This window comes from Protopterus annectens, chromosome 4.part1, assembly GCF_019279795.1.
Source record: "Protopterus annectens isolate FY-2018-M chromosome 4.part1, PAN1.0, whole genome shotgun sequence".
NCBI lineage: Eukaryota > Metazoa > Chordata > Ceratodontiformes > Protopteridae > Protopterus > Protopterus annectens.
In genome coordinates, this window is record NC_056734.1 from 743299885 (window position 1) to 743317329 (window position 17445).

Here is a 17445-nt window from a genome sequence, read left to right on the forward strand (position 1 = left end):
CAACCTCAGGTATGTTCCGGGCTGTAATGCAGGCACAGGCACGTATGGAACATTACACCAGGCAGGGACTAAGGGCACAGAGAGCCCATAACACCGCTATCAATGACAGTATCCGTGACCTTTTCGGTGCCATCCGTAATTACATCGAGGTCATTGATAGACGTTGGGGGATTCATTAGATGTCCTCCACAATGTCATGTCCATGTGCGAGGACAGTGCAGGACGGCTGAGACATCAACGTGGACTTATGCCAGCAACATCATCGGCTGGCAGCCTTCGCGGATGACACACAAGTCACAGATGCTCCCATAGTGGCAGTACCAGCCCCAGCAATGTTGGGGCTGGGCTGTCAATAGACCATCATAGAAGACCATGTGCACGTGGCTCTGGCCATTCCCAGCAGGAGTATGGGTCCAGTCAACATCCCTCTGCCTCTGATAGTACCCAGTCTGGGTTAGTACCCGATACTGTCCGTGGCACCCCTGCCAGGCACAGGTACTGTGTCCATGGCCAGAGACGGTGATCTGTACAGCCTGGCAGGTACAGTCTATGGCTGTCCCACAACCTCCCATATATGGCAGCCACATGGTGGAACTGTGTGCATGCAGACACATACTCATAAACCAAACACCTAGGGCTAACACATATGCACACACATTACATCAACATTGACCCATGCTGTACTGTTGTCCCTCACACAAACACACACACATACATGTCGACTGGATGGGTCAATGTCGGGCTATGGCAAACCAACAACACACCCTGTGCATATGATGAAACTGTGCCACCTCCTGTCATCTGTAACATTGATGCAGGAACAGGCTAACATGGTGCTGATGCACAGGGTGATTTTATAGCAGTGTAGCAAAGTTAGCATGTTGTCAACAGTAAAGTGTAATGATATCCCTGTAGGTATAACTGAGCAGGCATGATGCATTAAAGCTATGATTATTAATGTAGTATTGTTTACACCAGTGTTAATTCCAAAAAATGTATTGTCCGCCCATGTGCCACTTGGCTGATGTGTGTAGTTCTGGCACATGTTTTGGTGTGTGGACAGTACATGTGTGATGTGTGCAGTACAGATTTGCAGGTGTACATTTGTGAACATGGTAGAGGTGCACTGTCTGCATGTACGTGCATAGTGGACACATGGGAAGGGTGACATGCCCTGTATTACACAGTGTTAACACTTCATAGTTTCTATTGGTGGACAGTATGCATTTTACTACACATATGCTTTAACATGGGTACACATGTGTGTATGACATGATTTGACACTATGCTGTGGGTGATACTGTTACTATCTGTCATTGGTTTGCATTCTGGTAGTATACATAACCTCAACAGCCTGACTATAACCAATCGTTAGATGATGTCTTGACAACTGACACACAGATGTGGGAAACTCACTAGCATTTGGATCCTTCTGGTACTATACTATACCAGTAACCAGTGGTATTGACTGCCACCCATTCCTGGGACCACTCCTGTTTGGCATGTAGCCCTCTTAGGTACAAGCAAACACACTAGGGATATGTCCGTCCACATCTGGAAATGCATACAGTTGCCTACAATGCATTTGCCAGATGAGACACTTATCCTCCACAAGGGTATCATACAGACAGATACCTGTTGGCCAACCCATGCTGTAAAGCTATAAGCCAACTATAGCATAGTCATCCACATTTACTAAACATAGTATCCCAACAGTACCACATAGGTAGTAGCCCCCAACATGTAGAATGGGTACCAATGTGTACATACAGCCAAGTGTTATGTCCTCTGTCCTTTGGTATTCACATTTCCATAGGTATTCTGAAGTCCCTCGGTGTATCACATAAGCAATAAGGGGTCTGTATGCATATCCACAAAGTTGTTGTACACCTATAATGAATGTTCATTATTGACAGACTTTGTTGTGTTTGAACATGTCTGACATATACCCTAGGCATGAACCATCACTCACACTATTCTATAGAAACTGTCATGGGTGTGTGCGACACAGATGATGTAGGCCATAGATCACTACAGTGGCTGGCCTTGTCACAAACATATATATGCGACCTAAGGTCTGAGAAGCAGCAGCACAATCTGTCAAAGGTAACAAATGTATTCATGTGGAAAGCAGGCTTCACACCTATGAACTAATTGAGGTCACATGTGCATATATGTATTTGCCACACAGATACCTGAAGTGTGCAATGCACATACTGTTGTTTTACCGATATGTCATATAGTAGTAAAAACAAAACCCATGACACATTGACCAACAGTGTCACACACACACCCTCAGCAATTGCAAGATTCAAACCCCTACCTATGTTATGAAACTAGAGAGAAACGCATTAACATGACGTGCTCTATGCTTCATTGGGCGTTTTCATTTCCACTGCTATATTTGTGGGATGCTGACATCATCAGACTTGCCAAAGAGGTATATACCTCTTTTAAGGTGTTTTCCTAGTCTCCAAAAAGGGCACTCCTTTCAAAGGAAATCACCCCCCCCACACACACACACACACACACTGAGCAATTGCAGGATTCAAACCCCTACCTAACTATGCTATGATACTAGAGAGATACGCATTAACATGACACACTATATGCTTTATTGGGAGTTTTCATTTCCACTGCTATATTTGTGGGATGCTGACCCCACTCCTTTCAAAGGAAATCACCCCCCCACACACACACACACACACACACACACACACACTCAGCAATTGCAGGATTCAAACCCCTACCTAACTATGCTATGATACTAGAGAGATACGCATTAACATGACACACTATATGCTTTATTGGGAGTTTTCATTTCCACTGCTATATTTGTGGGATGCTGACCCCCCCCCCCCACACACACACTCAGCAATTGCAGGATTCAAACCCCTACCTAACCATGCTATGATACTAGAGAGATACGCATTAACATGACACACTATATGCTTTATTGGGAGTTTTCATTTCCACTGCTATATTTGTGGGATACTGACATCATCAAACTTGCCAAAGAGGTATATACCTCTTTTAAGGTGTTTTCCTAGTCTACAAAATGGGCACTCCTCTCAAAGGAAATCACACACAAACATACACCCCCCACACACACAGCAATGGCAGGATTCAAACCCTTACCTAACTTTTATGATACTAGAGGAATACGCATTAACACGACGCGCTATATGCTTTATTGGGTGTTTTCATTTCTCCTGCTATATTTGCAGGATGCTGACATCATCAGACTAGACATGGTAATGTGTGTGCACTTTGTTTTATGCAATCCCAGGACTGAGCCATGGGGCCATGGGGGACAGCAGGTGTCACCAGTTTGAACAGGACTCTACAATTCTTAGCTTGTGTGATCTATCTGTGGCCCAGTTGCCAATCCATCATATGACAATACATATTTATGCACAGGTTGTTGATTTTGTGGATATGACATGTGTCTGGGATGTTGGAAAAGGGCTATTCAAAGTCTATGTGGGATGTGTGTAGCTCATTTCAGTGATGTATGTCCTGGGTGGCTGCGTTGCAAACAGTCTAGCAGGCTTGGTAACCATGATTTGCCCATGACCAAACCAAAGTTGGTAGGGTTGTGTGTTTGTAGGCTTCCAATAGCTCTGTTTATGACTTCAATCATGATGGACTCCATGGTCTTGCAGATCAGACTTCATAGGCTTATAAGACTATAGTTCCCATGGTCTGTTGTGCACCAACACTTGTGGAGTGTGCCATATGTTGCTGTAACCCATTCAACAGTTTCATATCCTGTAGAGAGGGTGAGGCTCAACAGACTGTTCAGGTGCAGGGTCTGTTTGTTCTGCAGTTCACTTATGACACATATAGAGAAACAATGTAATCCAACTGATGCCATGTTTTCAGCTTTGGAAGGAGCTGTTTACCCATTCTACATGTGATATCTCCTGGTATGATGATAGGGTCTTTTGTCAGTGGGAGGTGGGTATGTATGTATGGGCCTGTCTGACAGGATGTTGACATTGTCAGTCATTTACAGTTGGCCCTGACTCAGGACATATATGAGTGTACATTGCTATTTATGACATAGCTGAAGGAAGTGTCATGGTTCTGTCTGGACTCCTTCGCAGATGATCTTTCCATAACCTGGATTGGATAATGTTCGGGATGCACATTGTTTATTGATGATACTGATTGCAGGTTTTTTTATCTTCTTTGCTTTCCCACTTTCTATGAACAACCTAAGTATCTGTAGTACATATTTGATTATGACAGGGTTCCAATATATTATATATGTGTCTGTTCTCATATAACTGTGTGCACAAGGCAGGATTGGTAAATAGTGAGAGGTTCCTGGGTTAACACATGCAACTGCCAGATATGTGTGGCCCACTGCTGTACTCAGACATGGCCTAAGTGTGTGAGCATGCCCAGTTTGGCCTTTCAGTATTTTGTTGCCTGACATTTGCCTCATTTATTCAAGTGTGTGAGCATGCCCAGTGTGACCTTTCAGTATGTTGCTGTCTGAAGTCCACTACATTTGTTGATGTGTGTGAACACACCCAATATTAACATTTATACTATATGAGTGTTGAAAATCAAGTTGTATTTTTACTGCAGGGCTCACCTTTGTGTCATAACTTGACAGGGATTATGCTGTGCCTGCAGGGTTTCCATGAGACACTTTGCATAGACTTATCAACATTTCTTCATACAGGCTGACCAGTGCAATACTGTCATGGTTTACTGGTTCAGTTCTGTGACTATAGTGCACAGTATCCTGGGTTCGAGGACTGTCACTGCTTTCTATTTTCACACTGGGCAGACCAGACTGCTTAAGGAACAGTAAAGCAAATATGAGCATGTTTACCTGCTTTTGCTCAACTATGCCCAACTTTGACCGAACTTGCCCAATATTGCTCAACATTAACCAACATTGCTGAACGTTGCCCAATATTGCTCAACATTGCTCAAAGTTGTGCTAGTTAGTGTGTGCAATTTTGTTTACATATACTAAATAGTGGTAAAAGCTGTTTAGCACTGCTTTATATTGCTTAAAACATGGCAATCATGCCTCAGGTGGTGCTGCAGGGCAGCCTATGTCGGATGCACATAGTACACTCCCTATACATGTTTGAAAACAGGTAGCGTCAAGTTAGGCATTCCTTTTACTATATGTGCGAGTCAGAGAGAGTTATCATTTCCAGGGTTCCTACTGAGCCAGTGTATGTGCTATGCATTGCCTCTTTGCCAAGGCCAAAGCATACTGGGCATGCCTCCTTCTGCCTACTGGGGCAGGCTCAGGTTGTTCCTCCTCCGAGTCACACTCTGCCTGTGATGGCCTTGGCAATGGTGGGGGGCTGTTTGGCCTGGTCCTATGCTGCTCCTGCTGCAGCTGTTTTCACAGGATCATATTATGTAGCATAGCACATATCATGACAATTTGGGTACATGTAGTTGGTGAGTACTGCAAGGCTCCACCAGATGTATCCAGGCACCAGAACCGTGAATTCAGCAGCCCAAACACACGCTCGATTACATTTCATGTTTGTGCATGTGCCTCATTATGGCGTTCCTGTTCAGGCATGTGTGCATTTCTGATGGGCGTCATCAGTCACAGCTCCAGTGCATATCCAGCATCCCCCACTAGGTGACCATGAGGGATGTCCCCATTGGCAAATGTCTGGTACAGCTGTGTCAGATGCCAGATATGGGAATCATGGTAGCTTCCAGGACAGCCAGCACACACATTCAGTATTATGCCTTGGGCATCACATACAACCTGGCAGTTGATGGAGGGGAAGCCCTTGCAGTTAAAGTAGGCCTTAACCTGCTCACTGGCTGGTGCTTTGATGCATATGTGCGTGCAGTCTATTGCACCCACTACCTCAGGGTATTTCGCTATTTGCTGGAAAAGATATTTATTGCTGGCCAATTCCTCACGGGAATTGGGGAAATATACATGATCACCGACATGTGCTGACATGGCATTCAGGAACTGGTGCAGTAACCTGGATGCTGATGCCTGTGAAATCCCCATCATATCACCAGTTGGTCTCTGGAAGGTACCTGTTGCTAGTATTCTTAGGCCAACACATACCTTGGTTTCCACTGGGATGGTTTCCCCTCTGTTGGTTCTGTGTGTGAGGCATGGCCTGCACAGCTCAACAATTTGCTGCATCAGGTCTCTGTCCACTCTATGGCGCTCCACTATCTCCAGCTCATGTAGCCCCTGGTCGGTTACCCTGGGCCTGTACAGTCTTCTCCGTCTCCTCACTGTGGGTTGCTCAGCAGCATTCTCATTGTCGCCACCCTCAGCATGTTGCATATGTCGCCTTATAACAGCAATGGCAGCCCCTAACATTTCTTTGTCTCAGTAAAGCTTTTTAAGTTTTCACTTCTCTTAGTTTACTGCAGTGTCGCAGTGTCTCTGAGGAAAACATGGTGGAAAGTTGTTTGCAGAGTTTTAAGTGCTGGGCTGGGCTGGGCTAGTGTACTGCCTGTGTAATTGCCTGATTCTGATTGTTTTCACCTGCCAGCTCTGCTAGTTCTCCTTGGTTAACTTCCTACTATTTGTTGTGCTTCCTTTTCCCTTTCTGTTTCCACAGGGGGCAGCGCCACGCAAACAAGTGCACACCAGCTCACATGCGCGCAAACATGCTTACATAACCTAACACTTGCTGACTCCTGCTTGTACGCATGCACACAGGCGCAAACGCGCTTACACAGATTTCAACAACCTTACACATACTTACTCTGGCTTAAACGCGCGCACACATGCGCACACGTGTACACACAGTCTTAATCGGATTTACAGGTGCGCACCCGCACGCAAACACGTTACAGGCACTTCAACAAGAAACTTTAATGTTATCCACGGCATACACCTTCCATTTCTTGGCTTTAGCTGGGATACCTGTTGACACACCTTTTCCAGTGATGTGTAACTGACAGCAAACACATGCCACTCTGCTCCAATGAGCTTACATTCTTTCATACATACCCCCCTCATTATGTCACCTATCTTCTACTCTGATACTCCTCTTATCCTACTCTTACACTCCACAGACTTTGCTCATTTGCCATGTAGAATTGGGATTCACTATCCTTACCCTCATTTGCATAGGATTGCCTACTAATGCTTGGTTACATCTCTTAGACTGAGCTTCCCCCCTTAGCAACCTCTACTCAGTAGCCATGTTGTCTTCAGCCTGCCATTCACTTGCATGGCAGTTGAATATTTTGAATAAAATCCGTATTTGTGGATTTTATTTATTTTTTTCATGGTTTTTAGAGCACAGCACTTTTGCGTGGTGCTGCACTACGTTTAAACTTCGGAGATCGAGGTAAAAAAAAAGATTTTTTGTTGTATTTTGCAACATGAAAAATTGCCAATGGCCGTATATTTGGCCACTGGCATGCTTCCTCAACTGGATGCATCCTTTATTTGGTACTGTCACGGCTCCGTTTTGCTATTGGCAGAACGGTACTCAGTTGACAATGGAATACATTTCTGCAAATAACACTACTCTTATGCGGACAGGTTAGGGTTTCCTGGATTGCAAATTTACCTCATTTGCATATCTTTCAGCAGCAAATGAGGTAATTTGTATAACCTAACCCTGTCCGTGTAAGAATCATTTTAGGAGCTCTCTTGCACTCCCCTGCCGGCTGTTCCTGGATTGCTCGGCAGACATGTTGGCTGCATGGAGTCTTACTCAACTCTTAGACTCCGTGCAAGCCTTCGTGACTCCGGCCCATAGTCTTTTCATTAATTTTACATCATGGCTCTTAGTCAAGAAATTGTCTTGTTTTTTAGGGGGCATAGATGGTACATGCTATTTTCCTTAAAGTTACTGGTAATGCCATTGGCATTCATTATTGTGTAGGTGCAATTTTTAGAGCTGACATACAGAACTGAACTAGAAAAATAAAAATGAAAAATAATTTAAGTCTCTGGACAATGGCAATTCAAGGTATGATTCAGAGGCATGTATGGGAAGTGAACTGAATCCCTTGAAGAGTTTGTTTCCATAGAGAATGATTTGGATGCTGTTTACCTTGTATCAGATGACAGTAGGTAGTTTTATTGACCTTTTAGCTTAGTAGTGTTTGCAATTTAAATCTGCAAATGTAACGTCATACAGAATTGTGATATATATGTATATATATATATATACTGTGAGGCAGAACACTTCCCATATGATCAGATAGAATAGAATGTTTACAAAACTTCAACCTTGATTATCATCAATGTAATCTAAGTAGAATACGTATATTAGAATGGTATTTTTGTTGCATTACAAGTTGCCAAAGATTGAATATTAGAAGATTAAAACTATCCAGTATCATTCACCTGGCAAAGCTATGTGCTGTACTGATTTTAAATAGAATTTACTAAATTACATTTCAAAATATGTCCTGTCATTTTACAGACATTGCAACTCTATGGACATTTCTCCAGTCTACAGAAAAACTCATACCTGATTATATAATTTCCTGGGTTCATGACAGGGTTGGCAGGAACAAGTTCCTTGGAAAAAATAAAAGAAGAAGATAGCAAATGTTATAATGACCAGAAATGACACTACTACATACTGAAAAGTTGCAATTTTGGTCACAGACTTTCAGACTATGGAGTTTCAAAAATTTTGTATTTGGGCTTTTTTTTTGCGGACTAGTGATTTCTTTTCCTAGGAAAAAAATGCTGTTCCATTTGTTCGAGATTTGGACTATTCGACATTTAGCTGTTGATAAATCGACATTCGAAACATTGAACATTCGCTTATTTAATAGGGAAGCATTAATGCCCAGGGAATTAGTATCATCCAATCACACATGCCAATATAGCTCATGTCAAACAGTGGAACTTTCCCCAAAACAAAAAAAAGTAATATCTTAAAATGTTGACAATTATTAGAATGCTTGCATAGTACATTACTGTTGTCCCATTTACTAATCACATATGTATATTGCTAAATCCTGGCTTTTAAAGCATTTATAGTCTTATCAACATAAAATGCATGATGTGTAACACATTGTGCTAAATAGATGACTCATTCAGTGTTGCAGTTGAATCTGCCATTTCAATAGACAGGTTTTGAAAAATTCCCAGCCATGAATTCACCTCCTCTGCAATATATGTACATTGGGCACATGTACCATATTGGAACATACCCTTAGAAACCACATTAGAGTTAAACCTGCTTTTATTTCCATTTTAAAAATTCTTTTTTAAAGTAGACCCAGTTCTACAAACTAGTGGGGTTACTACCTAAAAGTAAGCCCAGACCTTGTGTTATTATAAAATTTTGCCAGTTCTTCTGGATGATATTTTTTACCTCATTGGTGGCCTCACTAAAACCAGAAGCCATGCCCCTATTGAAGAAATTCCTGATTGTTTTCATTGTCACAAAAGAAACTGTGTTTATCATCAGCCACCACATTTGCCTTGGTTTCCAAATCAGGAAGGCTGTACTTCAACACTGGTCTGTAATGGTGGAACCTGTCTTTAATGATTTCATTCTTAAAAACATTAATAAAATCAATTGGATAGTGTCTATCTTGAAACATTTTGACCAAATTGAGTTTTAGAAGTGTAAGAAAGTCTATAGTGATGGTCATGATACATGTAGAGATAGAAACTCTCAGAAAATAATCTGACAAAGGAATAGAGAACCATGGAATGTGATGGCTGTTGCAGTTGGAAGGGTCATACTTTTGGCCCTAAAATTGATCAGGCCAGTGAAACGTTTATTAAAACATGGAGACTGATGAGACAGATGAGACTTTTATTAAAACGTGGAGATTGATGAGCCTGATAAAACTTTTATTAAAACATGGAGATTGATGAAACCAGTTCATAGGTTCATTGGTTCATAGGTGTGTACTAGGCTAATGGCTCTGGAGCTTTTACAAGCCAAGCTCATAGGATTACTCTGGCATCATGCCACCCAACCTTAGTTTCCAGTGCCTCTGTCGAGTAAAGCCACTGGAGTTATCCCTAGGGTGAATTTTCTATTTCCCATCCACTCATCAAGATTTTTCTTGAAGAGGGCCAGTGAGGTGCTCTGCTTGACATGTATGGAAGTCTATTCCATAGCATGGGCAGTTTCTGAGTTATGAATCTGTCCCTCCAGCATGTTCTGTTGATTGTCGTAATGAGCTTGAGGTCTCTAGAGCGTGTGGTGCAGAGGGATTGGGTTTTCTTTAGATGTAGCATTTCTAACAGAGCTGGGTCAGACATGGCTTTGTATGTCAAGCAGAGATCGCCTCTAAGTAGGTGATATGAGGCAGAGAATAGTTAGAGTTTTTTTTAGTCTGTCCATATAGGACACATGTTTAAGGCCTAGGATCCTCTTTGTGAGGTACTTTTGCGGCCTCTCCAGTTGTTGCAGGTGTTTAGTGAGGTACATAACAAATGGGGCATTGCACTCAATGATTGGCCTAATGAAGGAAGAGTAGAAGGAGACAATGACCTCTTTCTTCCTGGATGCAAAACCCTTAGTAATGAGATGTGCCACATAGAAGGACTTTATGACCACAGTGGCAATGTAGTGGTCAAAAGTGAGGTTGCTCTCAACCTGTGTTCCCAGATGTCTTATAATGCCCTCTGTGTTCAGTGGACTACCATCAATGTGGTAATTCATGGAAACTTGTTTTTTCCCAAAGGGGACGATGACACATTTTTTGGCATTGAGCTTAAGGCCATAGTTCTGACACCAATCGTTGGTCTCAGTGAGGCCTTTCTGTAGGATGTCAATATCACTTGGGGAGTTAATAATAGCTTCCAACTTGCAATATTCTGTGAACTTAGTCAGCCAGAGTCTCTTTGTGTTGGCCTAGACTTCAGAGAAGTAGATACCAAACAGGAGAGGACACATGACCGAACCATGTGGGACTCCACTCGTGACTGGTCAGCAGCCTGACTTTGACTCAGCTACTTTCACATTGTGGGTTCTACCTGTTAGCCAGTTTACAACCCACCTAGTGATATAGGGATTGATGCCTAGCTTAGTGAGTTGTTCTATGATTCGTGAGTGGGGAATAGTATCAAAGGCCTTGGCCCGATCATGGTAGGCTGTATGAACTACCTTGCCTTCATTTACAGCTCTGGTGACTGACTCAAAGAAGTTGACCAAATTGAACTGGCATGATCTACCCTTCACAAAATCAAACTGACTGGGATCCAGAGTTTGGAGATTCCCTATATCCTTGTTTATTAGGTCCACGATGATGCATTCCATAGCTTTGCATATCAGACTCATCAGACTAATGGAGTGATAGTTCCCAGGGTCTATAGTTGCTCTTCCTTTGTGGAGAGGGATGACTGTAGCAGTGTGCCATTTGGTAGGACAAAGACTGAGGTGAGGCTGTGATTGAACAGAGTGCACAGATGAGGTGCCAGTACACTCTGTAGTTCATGTAGAATACAGCCAGGGATATTGTCAGGTCCCATACAAACTGTATTCTTGGCGTTGGACAGTGCTGTTTTAACCTGTGCAGCAGTAATACTGGATGCCTGGCAATCTACTGGTATTGTGACTGGTCCCTTGGGGGGGGGGGGATAAAGTTGGCACTGAATCTGTCGGCCAGTATATTGCCAATATCTGTTGGCTCGGTATAGGAGGTACCATTGTCCAGTAGCTCAGAGCAAATCAGGGTATTGCCATGGAGATTCTTTACATAACTATAGAAGGCCTTGTGACTGTCTTTACTATCTGCTGCAATTCTGTTATCACAGCTAGCTTTAGAAGATTTGATGTGGGATTTCAACTTTTTGTTGAGGCTGATAAGGGATTTTTTCCAGTCTTGGGACTTCACATTATTCTGCATCAGTTTCCTCCTTCTGTTGTAGAGTTTGTTTATAACAGGGAACCACCAGATTGGCTTCCTTTTTTTTTGGAGGAGAGCATCTTGGCACTATTGGGTATGGTGAGATCCATGTATTTGTGTACGTGCTCATACAGTGCATTGGTGTATGATTCGGCAGTAATGCAAGTAATCTCCATTTGTATGGGTGCCATGAAGTTAGCCACCTCTGTTTTTAGGAGCCCAAAGTTAGCTTTGGAGAAGTTTTTCATGGTGGTTACCTTTGCAGGGGGTGGGGTGGGTGGGAGGGATGTAGATTTCTAAGGTGATTATTTTGTGGTCAGATCTAACCAGGAAGGAGTTGACTATTGTTGTAGAGCAATGGTCGCCCATGTTAGTAATGACCATGTTAAGGATGTTGCTACCTCTTGTGGGGGTAAGAACAAGCTGGTCTAGGGCATTGGAATTAATGAATTCCAGGAAATGTTGGGCAAGTGTATTGGTACATGAGTAGTTTTCCCAGTTAATGGAGGGGTAGTTGAAGTCACCCAGTATGAGATTGTTAGGGTGGACCCTAATATTCTCCAGGGTGCTTAGGAACATGAAGTGTGAGTCTTGGGACATGGTTGGGGATCTATAGCAGGCTACAATCTGACTCGCTGTCTTACCCAATGTTAGCCGAACCTGAAGTATCTCAGATGTGTTATGTTGGGCTACCAGTCTGAAGGTGTGTGCATTCTTTATGAATATGGAAACACCATCATATTCGGAGCTTTGGTCCAAGTTCTGGGGCCGAAAGGTGTGGAATGAGTTATAGCCTGGTAGTGCAGGGGTGGTTTCTGCTGCCTTGAACTAGACCTCTGTTACAGCATAAATGATGTTCTCTATTTTAAGGAGTGCTTTGAGCAAGTGCATTTTGAGATTTAGACTGCTAGTGTTGAGAAGCATGACCCTCAGATTGCATTTGTTTATAGCTGTTATGGTAGTAATTTGGTCTTTGGAACACCACCTAAAAAAGGCACTATAGGGGTGGCAATAGCCTTGGCCAGTGTCTGGAAGCCCTGGGGTGACAGATGAAGACCTTCCCTGGCAAAGCTTTGAGGTCTGTCAATCATGTCATTTCAGGCAGACAGATAATGGATCCCCTTAGAATGACACCAGAAACTTAGCCAGTTGTTAAAATCAATAATTTTCTGCTTGTACTGTGGTATAATTCTGGGTGATGGCAGGATGCTTCTCAAGGCTATGGTCATATGTGCCTGGGCTACATAATCCGAGAGCTTGTCCATGTCTCTTTTTCATGTAGTCCAGGGAGGTATGTCTCAGGTCATTCACACCCACATGTACAATGACAGAGTCATATTTGTACCTGTTGTTGAGGGACCTGTGTGCATGCGTTATGTGGCAGATCCTGGCACATGACAGGCAGCTGACTGTTACTTTCTCCTTATTCAACTTAGTGAGTCAGACATCAGTGTGCCTTACTATGTTGGGCATGCTGTTTTGCCTTAGGGGCTTTGGTTGAGTGGCACACTGTTTAGGAGAGTTATGTGTCTCGTAATTAGTGTTCTGTTGTGGTGGTCGAGTGCATTTCTGCCTTGGAGGGTAGATTTTTATTGAGAACATCCGCGAAGGTGAGTGTGCAGTTTGTATTTTTATGTGAAGGCAGTGCTGGTGTGTGTTCTGGGTGGCTATGTGCTCCATGTGGTGTGGTGCAAGTATTGACCTTCTCCTCTTGACCAGCTATTCAAGTTTTGGCGGAGAGTGCGTGGCTTCTAATTTGACTATATAAGTGCATCTCTCGCAAGTCTGAGTATTGGGAGGTTAGAGGAGAGGGTTGTCAGTGTACATGAGGCAGTTGCAAAATTGCCTCAGGATGCCCAAGTTCACCAGGGTAATAAGAAAAAGCACAGGGAACTGACCTTTAGACATGCCTGGAGGGATGGGGATTAATGATGAGACTTTTATTAAAACATAGAGACTGATGAGACCCATAAGACTTTATTAAAATGTGTTTGATGACATCTTGACATGGTGACTGAAGTCCCTGACCAAAGTCAGCATAATATGTGTGCAGCATCTTATCAACACGTGCTAATATGAAAATTCATCTACTAATCTTGGCTGCATTGCACATGAGTGGTTCCACTATGAAACACTGACTTCTGAAAGTCAATGAGATGAAAAGATGAAAAAAAAAAATGCCCAAAACTCAGAAGGGTAAAATATCAAGTTTAATTGTTTTTTTGCTGAGAGGCCAGCACTCCTGAACTCATATATATATATATATATATATATATATATATATATATATATATATGTATCTATATATATATCTATATAGCACTCCTGAACTCATATATATATATATATATATATATATATATATATATATATATATATATATATGTATACACATGGGTCTGCTTCATATGGTCGAAAGCTCATATGATCGACAAACTTTTCAGAGAGACCAAAACACCTAAAGCTCAAAACACCGAAAACTCATTTGATCGAAACTCATAACATCGACACATGAAAGTCAAAGCATTATGCCCTTTCCCCACTGTAGCGTGACCCTAGAGTTAGAATAAATAGATAGAGGGGGTGTGGTGGGCGCAGCCCCCCACATTATTTAGATAAATATTGTCATTATGTTATAAGTATCCACGTGTATTTTTAAAATATATTATGTATGTGGGGGACTTCGCCCTCCACAACCCCCTCTATCTATTTATTTTAACTCCAGGGTCACCCCCAATGTGGGGGGCTGTGCCCCCCACACCCCCCCATCTATTTATTCTAACTCCAGAGTCATGCTACAGTGGGGAAAGGGCATAATGCTTTGAATTTCATGTGTCGATGTTATGAGTTTTGATCAAATGAGTTTTTGGTGTTTTGAGCTTTAGGTGTTTTGGTGTCAGTGAAATAAGTGTCGATCACATGAGCTTTCGATCATATGAAATAGGCCCATATACATACATATACATATATATATATATATACATACATATATATATATATATATATATATATATATATATATATATATATATATATATATATATATATAAAACTATGTTCTTCGTCATTTTTTTCTGCATGCTGCTGAAGTTTGAATAATTTCACCTCAAGAATGTGTAGGAGAGCCCACGAGTCATTTTTTTTTTAAAGTTCCTTTTTTTTAATGAAAATCGCTATTAACACAGCAGCAGAACTTTAGTGTTTAAAGTATTGGATGCAAATTTAGGAAATAGTTTTGAATGCTATGTACAATATAGGCTTCAGGACCATTTATGCTAGTCTTATGTACTTACTGATTTTTGCCCATATACACGTCTGCTAATGATGTTTGCAGCACAAAAAATAATCATTTTGCAGGGCTCCAAGCCCTCTGCATCATCTGATGTTGATGTTGTGCCCCTATGCTGATCTCTTTATATACTGCCTCCAAGATTACAACATCTCAGAAGTAGTATATATAGAGACACCACATCTGTGAATTCAAGTCTGTTTACCATCAAATCCACAGCTGAATGCTAAGCTGTGAGTAAATAACCTACAAGCAGCTGGAAGATGACAATGTATATGTTTGAATGCTGTCATGTCCACCTTGCATGCTATTGAATCCTCAGAAAATTATTTAAAGATTCTGGTGCTTTACAGTTGCAGATGTCAAAAGTCAATGAGTATTTAGGTACAATCATCCAATTATCAAATAGAACAAATGAAGGAATCCCCAGACAGTGGCTGGATATTTTTGCTGCATTCTTAAAAAAATTATATCTGAATATAAGTTTTCTTACATGATCATACAAAGAGTAACTAGCCCCCAAAGAAATCATGGAAGGCGCAGCATTTATAGGACTGGTTACTGTGCAGGTAGGAAACTTGCACAATCCAACAGATCTGTACGAATTTGATAGCTGTTCAACAGAAATAATTCTTACTAAAGTGGTTTCTCTAAAGTGGATTTGCACATCTCATTTTAACTTTACTTGAACTGTGTAGTAGCCTTTAAAGAGAAGCACTACTGTAACACCATATCATTTTGTTAACTGATGTAAATTACAGGAGTTATGTTTAAGTCCTCTGCACAGACATATATATATATATATATATATATATATATATATATATATATATATATATATATATTCCTATTTTTATTCACACACGAAAGATCAAGTAAGTTTGCAATGTATGTTACAAAGACTGTTGTGCTATTTAAAATACTTCCAAGCAGCTGTACTCACTCAGAATATATTTACAGGTTCTAGGTAATATATATCACTTAATGTTTAAAATCAAGGTTGTAAAAGCCAGAATGCAAGACATCTGTTGAGTGCCCAACCACAAAGGTTCTTAAATCTTTAAAGCCTCTAACTTCTATAGGTGCTACAAGCTTGGATCACATAATAGTTTCATATAAAAAGAATGTTAATAAGAAACATATGAAAATGAGATAGTCATATAGGTATTGTATATGAATAGTCTTGAATGTTGCAGTGCTAATGGCCCCATCACTACTGTTCTTCCTTTAGTGTGCTAAAAACTAAAGGATGCGGACACTGTCTCTAAAGTAGCTGAGTAGAGTCATGTTTTATTGTTGACACTGTAGTGAGCATAAAGGGGTACCTCACCCCTAAGGAGCCCCTTCTCAGGCAGAACATTAATCTGAGCTCTCCTCTACATGATTTGGGAGTGGCTTAGGTAGGGAGCCTATGGCACTTATCGAAAAGAAGGGAAAGAGTATCCAGACCAAATTACCCATAGTCAGGCTAAATATAACATTAGATCCAAAAACACACTCCAAAAATTCGAAAAATCCAAAAATACCAATGATGCTTAAACACAAGCAGTCCAACTGTGCAGAAAATGTCTTTAATTCTGGTACCTCGGCCTTCGCCTTCTCATGGAATACAATTAAATATAACATTAGGCCATTTCTGAAAGTAGGCCAACAGCCTAGTGAAGCTAATTTGGTCAATTAAGAAGAAAATAATAAAAATAAAAATAAATAAATAAACAAAATGCTTTTTGTTAAATAAATTGTTAAAATCAGACTGTAAAAAATCACTTGGCATTTAAAAAATGACAGTCAATAACAAACAGTAATGCAGGTTTCTCAGGTATCTACTATACATATACTCTAATGTACATTAGGAGGCAAAAAACCATACACAAACTTGTACAGAATTTTGTCTAGCTTTATTCAGGAAATACATGATATTTTATAGGGTTTACAATCAGCTTTTGCCCACCTCACTGACGTGGTCAGTGACAGGGTCTTTACATCATGACCATTCATAAGAAAAATGCTGATGTTACAATTTTTTAAAAAGTTACTTTCCCATGAGAATATTACAGCCTTGCAAGCACCTGGTCAGTCACAATGTCCTTCCGAGGATGTAGCCAATTCAAGGCTCTTAGATTAGTTTGAATACAATGGGTGCATGTCTTCTTTAATACTTCTCTTTGTCTCTTTCTTGTCCACCAGCTGGACATTTTCTCTGATAGTGCGCACAAGGCCATTCTTCTGGTGGAAGCAGGAAAAGATACACATGCACACAGATTCATTATTTTCTAACTTTGCAAAATAATCTTTACTGACAGACATGAGCCAGCCGAGCTGCCAAGGCTAAGTTTCTAATC

The 17445-nt window shown here is 41.2% G+C and overlaps 1 protein-coding gene across 1 annotated transcript in view; it reads left to right on the plus strand.

Moving 5' to 3' along the window:
* The window catches only part of LOC122801282 (extracellular calcium-sensing receptor-like), a 150073-nt gene that overhangs the window by 56916 nt on the left and 75712 nt on the right, over positions 1-17445 (plus strand). The window contains exon 4 of the mRNA XM_044070829.1: positions 7274-7325. Within this exon, the coding sequence (XP_043926764.1) occupies positions 7274-7325 (52 nt within the window). The remainder of the gene's footprint in view (positions 1-7273; positions 7326-17445) is intronic.